Source organism: Pocillopora verrucosa, chromosome 8 (assembly GCF_036669915.1).
Source record: "Pocillopora verrucosa isolate sample1 chromosome 8, ASM3666991v2, whole genome shotgun sequence".
Taxonomy (NCBI): domain Eukaryota; kingdom Metazoa; phylum Cnidaria; class Anthozoa; order Scleractinia; family Pocilloporidae; genus Pocillopora; species Pocillopora verrucosa.
In genome coordinates this window covers 18048320-18063119 of record NC_089319.1, presented here as the reverse complement: position 1 = coordinate 18063119, position 14800 = coordinate 18048320, and the positions used below count along the sequence as shown (strand labels likewise).

The 14800-nt window shown below is 38.3% G+C and overlaps 1 protein-coding gene and 1 long non-coding RNA gene across 2 annotated transcripts; one reads left to right on the top strand and one right to left on the bottom strand.

Annotated features, from left to right (window-relative positions):
* Positions 1 to 479: 479 nt before the first annotated feature.
* LOC131795451 (ATP-dependent DNA helicase Q1-like) lies at positions 480 to 8625 on the bottom strand. Its single transcript, XM_059113024.2, is given in 9 exon segments — positions 480 to 1298; positions 1916 to 2271; positions 2801 to 2953; positions 3529 to 3736; positions 4952 to 5100; positions 6496 to 6577; positions 7585 to 7826; positions 7924 to 8296; positions 8298 to 8625. Coding segments are annotated over 9 exon segments (2052 nt in total). The 5' UTR covers positions 8538 to 8625; the 3' UTR covers positions 480 to 1049.
* Positions 8626 to 11079: 2454 nt separating this feature from the next.
* On the top strand, positions 11080 to 12364 carry LOC131795515 (uncharacterized). Its single transcript, XR_010718575.1, has 3 exons — positions 11080 to 11247; positions 11403 to 11566; positions 12105 to 12364. It is a non-coding gene; the product is annotated as an uncharacterized lncRNA (long non-coding RNA).
* Positions 12365 to 14800: the final 2436 nt, after the last annotated feature.

The window sequence follows — 14800 nt, the reverse complement described above, 5'->3', positions numbered from 1 at the left end:
GGCGGGGGAGGTTGGAGAATTATTTTAGGGGGGAGCTCATGGTTTCAGGGAGAACGGAGGGGGGATTAGACACAACCAAAATCCACCTCCCCACCTCCCGCCTCTCCCAGCGATAAATCAGGACTGGTTACTACAAAACTTTCATTGGAGAATTAAAGTTTGTTTGACAATTTTTTCCTTTCATATTGAAAAGTGCGGACAGCAGTAGCTTACTCAGACAAAGAGTTTCAATTAGATGTCCATTATGTGGAAAACTTGTAGAAGAGAACGGCTGTAGCTGTACGACCAATCACGGACTACCTTATAAAATGAGCCCTCTTATAGCTTGCACCTGGAGGGACCGGGGCCTCAGAGATTTGTACTTCGAGAAGAGATAAGATCAGGATCCTACATGGGTATGGACCTGCTACGATATGAAAACTGTTAGAACTGTTTAATTTTGAATCAAGAGATTTTAACTCGTTAAGGATTTTGTTTCTTTACTCCATAAAGTAATTTTTTTATTCCTTACTAATTTATCTCCCAGCTATTTATAGAAAAGCTGTCATTATCTAATTAAAGCGAAAAAATTAATGGCCGGATTACCTTTACAAGTCGTCTCTCTTACAACGTTGCAAATCGTGCAATTATTGCGAGATTCTAAAATAAACAACGAGTCTCTTTAACAGCACATTTAATCTTGGAATCAAAGTCGTCTTCAAGATAAGTGGTGTTCAGTTGCTGTACTTCGTGCGGGGCTCTGCTTGGAAGAGTGTCAACGATGTAGACTCTTGGTATGCCGTCCCCTTGTAACGCTCCCTAGCCATTTCACTTGTTACTTGGCAATGAACTCATTGAGAGCCCTGCAAAGTTGATGTGATCTCTGATGGATTCAATTTTGAGCGAGAGGACGTACCAGTGAATTGACCCGATAAAATAAGTCCTGTGGAACCGAGGGATTAAGTTTAACCTTGACAGCAAACAGTCATTCAATTTCAACTAGTGATACCTGCTCCCATGTCGACAGAACACTTGAGGAAGGTGGAATACTGGGATGAACTGTCAAGATTTTAATCCAGACAAATTATTTCATCATCGTCATCCGACTCAACCAGGCTAGCTCGTGTGGAAAGCTTTGCGCGTTTAATACTACTAACAAAGTCATCACCATTGCAGTAATCTGCGATGTCCGAAGAGTTGTGGGTTGTCTTTGTGAAGCTCTTAGCGTTAGGATCAGTGGCGTTTTTCTTACTAACTGTTCCATTTCTTCCATCCAGATTTGAGGAATTCAGAGCACGTTTGCGCGTCTTCTTTTTAATCTGTGAGTTCCAGGAAGAAAGAAAAAGTAAAATGTAAACTTGTTGCTGTATTAATTTGTCATTGTTTCCAACCCGGATTCAGGCGCGCTTCTTACCATCATAATCGTGTTGCAGAAGTGACGCACTGGACGGTTAATACAAAGTTTGAAAATATCTGTTACGTTAGAACACTGTTTATTCGTCCGGTGGGACCGTCCTTGCGATTAGATACACTAATCGCTTTAAAAATTCCTCGCCAAATCTTTCTGTCTAGTGAGTTAATTTCACCAAACATTTTTCCTTGACAGAATCTTCCTCAGTCTCCTTAAGCTTCGGAGCCGTTTTTTAGGATAACTCTCAGCGAAATAGACTGCGTACAGTCCCTGCCTTTTGGTCAAGTCCGTCGCGTTAAATCAATTTTTTATTGATGTTTGTTTCACTCGCGCGATGGATTGCTCGTAGTCTTTTAGCGAAACGTTACGCGACATCTCAAAGAGCGACTGCTAAGGAGACCACTTTACCCTTACCAAGTCTCCTCTTTCAAGAACAGTCACGCTAGTTTTGGAAAAGGGAAAAATTTCAATACAAGCTAAAAATTGTCGTATTTTTCCATCTGTTTTAACAAGATAACCACTAACCTTTTTCTGAGGGGAATTCGTCCTGAAGTTCATGAATATCCGTTTGGTTCCTGATTGTACGACTCTCGCCTTGGACCCAGGTAGCACGTAGCTAATAGTTGAATATGGAGTGAAATGAAAGTCTTCTCGCAGCACGCCCTCCAGTAGCAAATGAATTATCACTCGTTCACAGTCTTCCCGCGAAAGATCTGGGGCCTTGACTTCACGCACGCGCAGACTTGCCTGTCCTTTCCCGTTCCAAGCGTCTACGAGTTTCACAGGAGTGACTCGTTCCGAAAGAGAGACTGCTTGCTGGAGAATTTTGAGGATATCTTGACAGTGGTTTGTGATGTCGCGGGCTTCAATTGAAGATGAACCTGGACAGAAAAAGAGAGTTTTTTCAGAAGCTGTGTTTCATCGCGCAAAAAGAGTCTGTGGAACAATGACGTGCAGCAGTAACGCTGCAGCTGTTTACAACAAACTACAGGAAACTGACACCGAGGTAAAACTGTTCGTCGTCACAGATGGCAACAACTACGAACATCTTAAAAGCAACGTTTTCAAGACGTAAAACGCTCTTAGTCAACCGCGCTCCTGTTTTTGTCCACGAAAACTCTCCTCTCATGGAGCAATTTCCAATTGAGTATCAAAATTAATCCGGGGTTGCTTTCCTTTCGCATTACTTCGCTTTGTGATTGGTCTATAAAAACCAGATTTAAATTCTACCAATCATTTAAAATCGAAGGCGATACAGACTTGGCCAGTCGCGTTTTCTCGCCTTTTACGTAGCTTTTTGGTTTTACTCTGAGTTCTCATTGGCTTCTTTTGATATTTTCCTTTGTTCTAGTTGGCTGACGTTAAAATGAGTCAACGATAACGTATCTTGACGTAATCAAGTTCTTTTACCATCTGTTTGGTCCCCAGTCTTCTTGCAGTTGTCGCACATTTCGTGACAATCAACTGGGTTCCAGGACTCGCCGAAATGACGTCCAATAAGAGAGCGCCTGCAAACTTTTTGTTCTTGACAGTAGGCCAACATTCCATAGAGATTCTCCAAACCTGTGCAAAGAAAATAACGCAGTGTCGTGTGTTGCTTTCCTTTTTTAATTATTTTAAACCAACCGGACAGATTTAGAAAAGATTGCTAAAGTTAATTCCAGTTGTGCGAAGAAAATTTCCTTTTTTAATTATTTTAAACCAACCGGACAGATTTAGAAAAGATTGCTAAAGTTAATTCCAGTTGGCGCAGACTATTTTTACAGTACTTGGTCATTGAATAAATGTACTGAATTATCGAAGGCATTCGGCTTTGAATAAAGCTTTCGGAAATCATGGTAAGGAAGAGAAAATCGTAGTTTGAACGATTGAAATCAAGAGAATCAGCAAAATTCCGACAGGAGCACAAAGATGAGCTGTAAATTTCTGCGTTCGTCACTTGTAAGTCATTCTTTCCTTTTTGCGATCCTATGACCATCTTCACACCTTAAAAATTTTGGCACATCCTTTTCCCTTTTCTGTTTCTCCCTCCTTGCTCCTCTCCTTGATTTCAAATCCTTAATTGCAAGTAACGACAAGTTCCCAAAGTGATCACCCATGATCTAAATTAACTGATTTATAATGAATCACAAACTTGCCTGTTTGCTCTGTGAAGACCATTGTGCTTTGTTGAAACATGTCAAAGGGACGGTAGAACAAAATACAGTGAGACTCTCTGTCGTCCCGCCCTGCCCGTCCACTTTCTTGATAAAAGTTCTCCATGGATTTGCTAAGGGAGTGATGTATAACAAAGCGGACATCAGGCTTATCAATTCCCATTCCAAAGGCAACTGTAGCTACCACAACCTGAGCAAATAAAACAACAACATCACTTGATGTAATTCTTTCTCTTAAGATAATAGAAAAAATTCATTGTCCCTCCTAAATATGGCGGATGGCATGTGAGACTTTCAATAGAGAGGTCTGCTTTCAAAGCCTGGCCAGGCCATTTTGCTGTTTTCTTTTCTCTCCACCCAGGAGAATGAAGGAGTACCTACAAGCTATAAGAGAACAGACTACAAGCAGTCATCATTTTTTGGCCAAGTTCACTGTACAAGGGAAAAAAAAAATCAGTGAAAAGGAAAAAATGATGTCAGCCTAGAGTTCCCCATTAACCCTTTGATCATTAACCCTTTAACTCCCAAAAGTGATTAACGTGTAACTTCTCCTTATCATATCCATACATTATACAACAAAACGTTCATGAGAATTCTCAAACTTATCAGGTTGAAGTTGTTGTCTTGACCCAACAGCAAATTCTCCAAACTAATTCACAAGGAAATGTCTAGCAGCTAGAAGTGAGAACTGACAATTGGGTCTTGGAAGTCAAAAGGTTAATATTTATTTCTGGTTTTTTAAAATCATGCAACATATATTGCCAAAAAGGAGGGACTACTTTTAGTTTAGTTGGCTGAGAGAAAATCACTCCACGGGGATAACCTGCAAAAGACACTCATACCATCCAGGAGGAGAAAATGTACTTGAAGTCACTTCATGCTACAGAAACAGTGATAAAGTTTCAGCAATTAGGAGCCATTTGGCTTCCAAATAACTTTAAGCCTTTATGGTAATCACTGTACAAATCTAAGGATCATTGTGTTGTTTCACCTTGACTTCCAGGAGTGATTAACAAGCAACTTTTCATTAAATTCATTTTGCCAATACAGTATCATGCTTGCAAGTATGAGAATACATGACAACAGACTTATAAACTGGAGAGGGTTCATCTTGGTTCCAGTTTACAACAGCAAAGAGGAGAATTAGGATTCTGATCTTAAGAGTTAAAAGGTAATATGAAGGGCTAACACTCGAAACGTCAGCTTTCTTACTCTTTATGGTGGCTAATTTATGTTTTCAACCCAGTTGTTAACACTAAATTACCTGCTATACTCTCCCAACAATGTAGCACCACAGTTTCTTTAGAAACTTACCCCTTTATTCATTTAAAATTAGAATGGTTGACACTCCTAACATTAAAATTTATTAGAAACAAATTGATAATTTGATAATAGTGATACCTACTTGTATTGCATTGCTTGTCCACGCCCTGTGCACTTGACTACGAGACTGGCTGTCAAGATCACCATGGTAACATGCAGCCTTTATACCATGCGACTTCAAACTGGAGGCTATTGTTACAGAGTCCTTTCGGGAGAAACAATACACAATACCTATGTAGGACAAATTAAAAAAGAATGTCAGATGTGACAGATCTTGATCTTTTTTTCCTTATACATTACACTGCAACAAATAGATCACTGCGGTAAGGTGGTTCACAGCTGAAATATTTGCTTATGAAATAAACCCTCAAAAAACAAAATGATTGAATTGATAACTTTGCAATGAAGGTGCAACACTCCAAGCAAACAAGCTATCAAGGCAAATTAGTTGCATCCCATTAGATTAACCCTTTAACTCCCATAAGTGACCAAGACAAAATTTCTCCTTACAATATCAAAACAATATCAACCAGATAAGTGATGAGAATAAAGAAAATTATCAATTTGGGGATAATTGGTTGATCCAATACTAAATTCTCTGTATTAACATTGTAAGAACCGTATGGTTGACAGTAAGGAGAATTAAAAATTTGATCTGGGAGTTAAAGGGTTAACTTAAGTACACTCTGTACTTTTTCCCTTTTGATTCCCTTAAAAAGATCAAGAGTTTTTTTAGTTGGTGATCATTTCATTTATTCTCATGACCTTCGTGTTTGATTCAGGGGTGTTAATGTAGGGAGAAATTAGACACTGGTTACTCTTAGTGGTCAAAGGTTTATAGATCATGGTGAAGCACCAGAAAATTATACTACAATACATATAGAAGCATGACTGAGGATGAAGAAGCAAATTATGTTCTGCCTCAATACATTTCTAATACGAGCTGCTTAAAGACTTTTGCCAAATACTTGAAACAATTTCAAAATAGCAGTCTTGCCCCTGACTGTCATGAAAAACCTCATAAAGTATGGTGCTGTCTAAAGGCAGGGTACTAGGGAAAATAGATGAAAAGTGCATGATTTTCTTCACTATTTTCCCTTCCCATTACATCACCTCCACAGCTCATGCTACCTTTCATTGCTAGTTCCCTTAACCCTTTAAATCCCAATATCTCATCAGTAATTCTCCTTACTGTCTGCCAAATGATTCTCATTCTATTAGTTTGGAGAATTTGATATCTGATTAACAAGTAATTCCAAAATTGATATTTTTCTTAATTCTCATCACTTATCTGCATGATATTGTATAGATATATATAGTAAGGAGAAATTCTGTCTTGGTCACTCACAGGAGTTAAAGGGTTAAAACTACCTGTGACAAATTCCAGTTTACTCCAACTATAATTTCAGTGGTTTCAATAAAAGCCTGTTACAGGTGATCCTCTGCCACCTATAACACCTCTCACTGCTGTCTGTTAAGGCTGTGAGCAGGCCTGTGTCTGGGTTTTGCCTTACGACTCCTTTTTCAGGTACAGCCCCACCTAATTACATCATCAGCAGCTGTTTAGGCTAAAATTTATTATAAACCCCAGATTTAAACTTGAGTTATCAAGACCAAAACAAATACCTGATTGCCCTGGAAATTTCTGTGTCAGTAGTTTCTTAATTTCCTCCATACACTCATCATGCTTTGAGGGTTTTTGCAGCACCTTTAAAATAGTATTGAATCTGTTTAATGTTTACCAATTTTCTGATCACAAAACTTCTAAAGGGATACAATACAAAGGATAAGTGAAGTAGAACATAAATAAATGACATAATACTGGAAAAAACCTTCATAAATACTCTGCAAACAAAGATAGGATATTGCATTTCCTCAGGTAGCCTTCACAAGAGATGGGATGTGTGCACAGCATGAAAAGCTTAGGGATTTGTTCAAATTGGAAACTAGTGATATCTTTTCAGTTTTTAATTCAGGTACTATTGTCTGCTTATGAAGTAAATACTTAGGTAGGATTGGTACTTCTTTGCTCTTCAAAATCTAAAGATTTTCCACAACTTTTTTTCAGGATTATCAACCTCCAATTGAGTTGGTTTCAAAATGAGTTCAATCAAAAAGTTCCTGACTCCAGCTTCATTGAGCAAATTTCAATTTCTCTTTGCTGTAATTGGTTCAGAACACTCAGTCTCAGTCTCAGCCAATCAGATTTAAAACTAAAACCAATTGCAGCTGATCTTGTGGCAGCTTGCTTGATTTTACTGTGAACTCGCATCAGGAGCTCCTTATATTTTCCTTCAATCCTTTAACTCCCAAGATCTCATTAGTAATTCTCCTTACTGTCTGCCCTATAGTTCTTGTGATGTTTGTTTGGAGAATTTGGTATTGGATCAACCAATAATCTCCTAATGAAGATTTTTCTTTTTTCTCATTACTTGTCTGCTTGGTATTGTGTTGATAATTATTATAAAGAGAAATTCTGTCTAGGTCACCCATGGGTGTTAAAGGATTAATCTGATTAGCTATTCTGATTTTTTTGATTCAGTAATACAACACTCTGTTGCAAATAGCATACTCAGTTGTTTTCTGGTTTTTCCATAGTCAATACCAACTCTGTTTACTAACACAATACATGATGCAGTCATTTTAATAAAATTGAATAAAATGTCTAAAATTAATAACTCAGCTTAAATTAGAAAGTAATAAGATGATTTTAACCTCATAGAATAAGTTGGGTCTATTGAAGGAGGCTTTGAAGAATACACAGTTTTGCTGAAGGCCAAGAATCTTCTTAACATCATCAACAACTTTTGATGTTGCTGTTGCTGTGAGACCCAGAATTGGAACCCCAGGGAACTGACGCTTCAGAATCCCTAGGATTTTATAATCAGGACGGAAATCATGGCCCCACTGACTTGTGCAATGTACTTCATCGATCACAATTCGCGATAGTCTGCCACCTTAAAAAAAAATAAGGAGTTTCTTTAGAACTACATATTCCAGCTCAGACTTTATTAACATTGCAATTCATTAACTTTGATATGTGAATTTGTGCACCTTCATATGTTTTCTCTAGTTTAGCCATAAACCTCTTGCTTTTGGCAATCTTTTCTGGTGTTACATACAACAATTTCAAACCGGATTTCTTGTCTACCATAGCATGTTGTACTGCATTGACCTCCTCTTTGGAGCAAGTAGAGTTCAAGAACGTACTATCAATTTTCAGTTCCTTTAGAGCCATGAGCTGATCCTCCATCAAAGAAATCAGCGGTGAAACAACCAGAGTGATCCCCTTCGAAATCACAGCTGGCAACTGAAAGCATAAGCTTTTCCCTCCACCGGTGGGCATTATTAAAATACAATCCGAACCCGACATTGTTGCGTTTATACATTCCAACTGTAGAGGACGGAAAGATTTGATCTTAAAAGTGATTTTTTCGAGCAGCTTCCACATTTTCCGACCAAGAGAAATTCTTTGCTGACCATTCTATATTATTTTCTTTTTTCTGTGAACAACTAGGTTCGCGAGGGACCAGCTGACTGCAAATTTGCGATTGAATTAACTCTTTTTGAGACTGGAGAAATTGTTGCCTCTCTAGCAAAGTTTCGATTTGTGTCTCAATTTGCTTGAGTTCTTGGTCAATTTCGTCCAGTTCTCTGGATAGTTCCATAACTAGTGATAAAACGAAAAACTACACCAGAACAAGGACAGAAACGAATGATTACTATCAAGTTCACCATATGTGCTCGTCCGCCATGTTAGATTTTTACTAATCCGCTGAATGTCAACCCATTTTCACCTAGGGCTCAACTTTTCGTGGACGTCACTTTCAATCCGATTATCACCGGTTGTTCGGAGGTCAGATGACACAATCCACTGGATAAATCTCTATCTGGTGGATAACGCTTTATGTTTTGCCATCATTCATGCGCTGGACAGCAAACTATCCGTTGGATAGCATTATCCGTCCTTTATACAACTGGGCCCAGATGGAGAAAACGCTTGGGCTGGCCTTGATGACCCTTCATGACACTCTGCCATCATTCAAGGCAGATTGTGATCACTTTCACCACGCAAACCGGAGACAAGCCTCACACATCAGAGGAGAACGGACATGCGAAACCGATTGCCTAGTGAGATTTCTGGGGAGTGATTACCCCGTCATTTGCTCTCCCAAACACTCATGCCCCCACATCAAAGTGAGAAAACATCTGTCGTAGCGTGAGAAATCAAGTAAGATTTTTCATCTTCTTGAAACATCAAATTTATTTGACGGTAAAAAAAGAGTTCGATAAATCTTTAATACGAAAAACATAAAAACATTGGTACGCTAAAGGAGTGTGCTAAAGTTGGTCATTGCTCTTGCTAGTTTAGACGCAATCGAGCCCTAACTGACCGCAGTAAACTATATACTCCTACAGAGGGATTTAGTGGTTGCAGTACTTCCGGTTACGCGATCTACCGCCGCCTAGAAACCTTTTACGGTCGTCGGTTAAGCTTACGAGCAGGGTCTTCGTGTTTGGGTTTCGCCGTACGCCCCTCAGTTCCGGGCTTAGTCACCGATCATATCATCGGCGGCCGCTTATGGAAAAAGTTAGTAAAACTCCTTCTTTCGTAAATATGCCCTCCGCTTAATTAAGCTCAAGATCATTATTCCTTCAAAGAAAGTTGCAAAACCAACTCTGTCATCAGATGTCTACCAAAAGAATTAATGATGCATCTAATATCTTTCCCCAAGCTAATATCAAACAACTGAGTGTGCGAACTCGCGTCTGTAATAGGCAGGAATTATATGTAGATAGAACTCCTCTGCGGTTAGAAAAGAAAGAAAAAAAAAACTAAAACACGACTGCGTGAATGACCTGTTACACAACGCCCCACCTACACCTGTTGTCAAAGTAAAATCGAACCTAGACCATAACTAATTATTAAGAAACGACTCTTTTTGAACATTTTTTTCCGTGCAAGGTAACTTGTTGAAATCGTCTAGTCAGTGATATTGGTTTCTTTAATCAGTATATTTAGTAAAAGAGCACTGCTGGGTGATATTAGAATTCAATAATTCCATACTGCGGAACAAGTTCGTGCATTACAAGTCAAGCTAATTCTTGCCCAATATGCTCGATAAATGAGAAGAGAACAAAGAGAAATTGTCATAGTGGATTGAACGATTAAAAAAGCTGATCATTGAGTCATGGAATAAACTCTGTGTTGCCACTAAGCCGTTATGGTCGACTAGACCTGAATAACCCCGGCCGGCGGATCTTGTATCGATCCTGTATTTATAGATTTTGCAAAAGGGCTTTCATTTTCACTGCAGGAGATGATTCATCTGCAAAACGATCATTAGCCAGCCATGACGTGAGCAGAAAAAAACTTGGTACTTGGTGGTATTATTTTTGATGTTCGTTATCTTGACCGCAGACTAGCTTTACGACATCCGGCAAACCGTGAAAATCAATTCTACCCGCAAAGTTCGTCATTTACAGTCCTTGACATCCTTAGTCATTCTTAACCATTATCGTTACTTCTTGGTCTATTCTTAGTGCGTTTGTGTCCATCTACGCCTGTAGACTATTTATCTTAAAGGTTTCTTCTATACAAAAAGGTCTTATGAGTTAATTCCTATATGAAATTCCACCTGCTTTGGACAAACTTAAAACCCCCTGCCTTCAATCAACGACGCTGTAGTAACACAATACTCACACTAATCAACTTTTTGAAGAAAGCAGATTTGCTTTGTTTTTTCCTTTTTCTATTTCCTCTTACGCAAAACAGTTTTTTTTACTCTGGACTCTCTTGGCAGCACAATTTCCTTCTTCGTCTGCCCTCGAGAGGCTGATTCGTTAGAAAAATTTTCGTTTGCTAATTTGTCCTCAACAATATTTTCCTTTCAGCTGTCGGAAGTTATAGCCATGTTTGGACAATATTGCAGTTCTATGCAATAATTGACCTTTTGCAGAGAGGGAACAGGGGCGGTCGAAGTTATTTTAAACACAGTGGAATTAATGCTCACTTTTCCTGTAGAATTGTACCACTCAGAATTGTTGTGACAAGTAAAATTGATTGGACGGAAGTCAAAATAATACTTATGTGGTCTTTACCGGTATGATCAGAAAATGCTTACATCATCATGCATGCGGAATCCACCTGTAAAAAAAGGTATAAAAAGCTGCTCCGAGCCAGACGTTGCATTATTTCAGTCGAAATCGGTGTGACCTGACACGAGCTGTACCGAAGTTGTCACAGTGACACAAAATGAAAGGAGTCATAATGTTAGTAACCTTTGTCGCCATTTTTTTCGTGCTGTTGGGAGTTGCATCGGGAGAGCGTGAAAATACATGGCTGTTACACTCTAAGGATGGTCTTACAAGAAGAAGGTGAGAATTCACTACGGTTGTGTAAGTCTCTCGTACACTTCTTGTACCAAACAGAGATTCAAAGATTCCGAATATTTAAGAGTTCAGTCTGAAAACTGAGGTTAATAGGCACCAGTATTTCAAATAACCGAGTGGTTTTACGGTTTGTGCTGCAGTTTGGCAGATGTGATATTGCAGAGGCCGTTTCTCAGGCGCGCAGAGAGATCAGCTGGAAGATTTAAACGTTGGTGGTGGTGTAGCCAAGACCCTCCACTTCCAGGTTGTGATAGAAAGATGAAACAAAAAAATGGTTCACGTGGAATTAATTTGAAACAATCAAGTAAGTCAGTCAAATTTCATCCTTGACTTAATGGCTAATTTGTTACTCTCTGAATCTATAATTAAGGGCAAATATGGACCTACCCAAAACGTGCCAGGAATCATTTGTGGGGGATTGCTGATTATTTTTGTAGGTGTTAAAATCTTTCTAGATTGAGATGAAATATAATTACAAATAATTTAAATCGCTGTTGAAAAAACGCAGCCCACGACTAACCCGATTAATAAATATTTCGTTGAGGTATGAAATCACGCATGCTGAACCACTGGGAAAGTGGACTTTGCGGACAAAATTTAAGGAATAAAATAAGAAATGACTGCATATTTGACATTCTAAAGAACAACTCATACTTTGAAAGGATATTGAGTCATTTTTAAAGAGAATGAAAAAAAGAAAAATCAAGAATTCTATATATTTGACCGAGTTCAAGTATTTTCATTTTTTTTTTTTGGGTAAGAATTTATAAACAAGGTTTGCATTTTTAAAATGTTTTGGAAAGTATAACTTAAAATGTGATTTCTTTTTTCTCTTGACACAGAATCGCAGCTGCTGGACTGATTCGAAGTAATTTTCACAACTTCAGTCGATTCCATAAACATTAACACGCCACAAATGAAGCCAATTTGTAAAAGTATATGAACCGTGTTATCGTTTTACAAATTTTAGCCGGATATTTTATTTATGCTGTCAAATGATATTTATTGGGCATATTGGGTAAATGTAGATATACGTATGAAGATAGATGTTCAATTTGTAACTATCAGCCGCTTACAAGACAAGCAGTACGGCTTAGGCTTCAGAGGCAATAAAAATTGTTGAATCAAAAAGTAGTTGTCATTAGTTGCTGTGATTTCCGGCCTCTTCGCTCAGAATTTTTATTCTGAAGGAGGAAATGGTTTATTCCTCATTGACAAAGCCGCCTAAGGCCTTTTTCTTGAAATTCCTGATAACTCCAAGGGCCTGGGGTCAAATTTTAAAACTTAAATCTTAAGAAGAGCGGAGTGACCCTTAGCTTTAAAACCAATTCATTCCGTCACAGTTCCAAATATTTCATCGTTTGAATTTTTTGCAAATGTCGATATCTCGATTTTGAAGGAAAAACACAGCAAACAAAAGACACCTCTCCATGATCGGTAGCCACCGGAATTTTCCAGAAACGAGCTGCCTTGGTCTGTCCTACTGGGAAAACATTCTTTTGAGCTCTCTTACGTAATACGTAATGAGCTTTATTATCATCTTTATTATTGTTTTCTGAAACCAGGTAGCGATACAACAAATAAAAAACAAAAACCAAAATGTTGCTGGAAATATTTAAGCCGCTTACCTCTGGAGAACTTCCTCCGCAAATTTCGTGAGTGCGTCGGAATTCTGAGAAATCCATTTCAATTCAAATTTGGCTCTGCTGGTGGAAGATTATTAAATATATTTTCTCCATCTTCAGGGTGTAATGTTTACTAAATTTTTGAAATAATTTTGATCAAAAACGAGCGCCGGAAGGTGGTTCACGCCAAACTACCTTAAAGTTTCTGAATTAAACTTAGAAATGATCAGAGATCCAGGTAGCTGTGTCATTTACAGACATATTTACGAACGAACGCGACATTTCCGTCATTCTGCCCTTCCGAGAACCCACCTCCGTTTTATAAGGGAATTAACAACTACAATTTTTTCGGCTGCTTATATCTATTTCCTGTTGATCGGTAGCCACCGGAATTTTCCAGAAACGAGCTGCCTTGGTCTGTCCTACTGGGAAAACATTCTTTTGAGCTCTCTTACGTAATACGTAATGAGCTTTATTATCATCTTTATTATTTTTTTCTGAAACCAGGTAGCGATACAACAAATAAAAAACAAAAACCAAAATGTTGCTGGAAATATTTAAGCCGCTTACCTCTGGAGAACTTCCTCCGCAAATTTCGTGAGTGCGTCGGAATTCTGAGAAATCCATTTCAATTCAAATTTGGCTCTGCTGGTGGAAGATTATTAAATATATTTTCTCCATCTTCAGGGTGTAATGTTTACTAAATTTTTGAAATAATTTTGATCAAAAACGAGCGCCGGAAGGTGGTTCACGCCAAACTACCTTAAAGTTTCTGAATTAAACTTAGAAATGATCAGAGATCCAGGTAGCTGTGTCATTTACAGACATATTTACGAACGAACGCGACATTTCCGTCATTCTGCCCTTCCGAGAACCCACCTCCGTTTTATAAGGGAATTAACAACTACAATTTTTTCGGCTGCTTATATCTATTTCCTGTTGATCGGTAGCCACCGGAATTTTCCAGAAACGAGCTGCCTTGGTCTGTCCTACTGGGAAAACATTCTTTTGAGCTCTCTTACGTAATACGTAATGAGCTTTATTATCATCTTTATTATTTTTTTCTGAAACCAGGTAGCGATACAACAAATAAAAAACAAAAACCAAAATGTTGCTGGAAATATTTAAGCCGCTTACCTCTGGAGAACTTCCTCCGCAAATTTCGTGAGTGCGTCGGAATTCTGAGAAATCCATTTCAATTCAAATTTGGCTCTGCTGGTGGAAGATTATTAAATATATTTTCTCCATCTTCAGGGTGTAATGTTTACTAAATTTTTGAAATAATTTTGATCAAAAACGAGCGCCGGAAGGTGGTTCACGCCAAACTACCTTAAAGTTTCTGAATTAAACTTAGAAATGATCAGAGATCCAGGTAGCTGTGTCATTTACAGACATATTTACGAACGAACGCGACATTTCCGTCATTCTGCCCTTCCGAGAACCCACCTCCGTTTTATAAGGGAATTAACAACTACAATTTTTTCGGCTGCTTATATCTATTTCCTGTTTACGGCATCAGACGTAAAATGGCATTTTACTCTGCTACCGTCAACTCAATTCAAGAATTTTAAAGAAATTCTATAAAACTTCTAGAATGTGGGCGTTTTCGAAGGTCTCAATAATCAACCGTTGCCTTAAAACGGAAAAATATTTCAGCGCAATAATTGAAAAATTTTAACCGTTAGTCATAAAAAAAGTTAACCGTAAACCTTTTCCTTTTTAAAACATTGGAAAGAATTAACTGTTAGTCATTAACTTGCCAATATTTTAATCGCTAGCAGTGAAAGTTATCACTTCATAGAGACCCTCGTATTCGCGTCATTCCATCCCCAAAAGTTAATTTTTGCTAATATCACTTCCGCTTACCTTGACTGCGCGCATAATCAAGTATTGCTAAATATTGCCTTACAAAC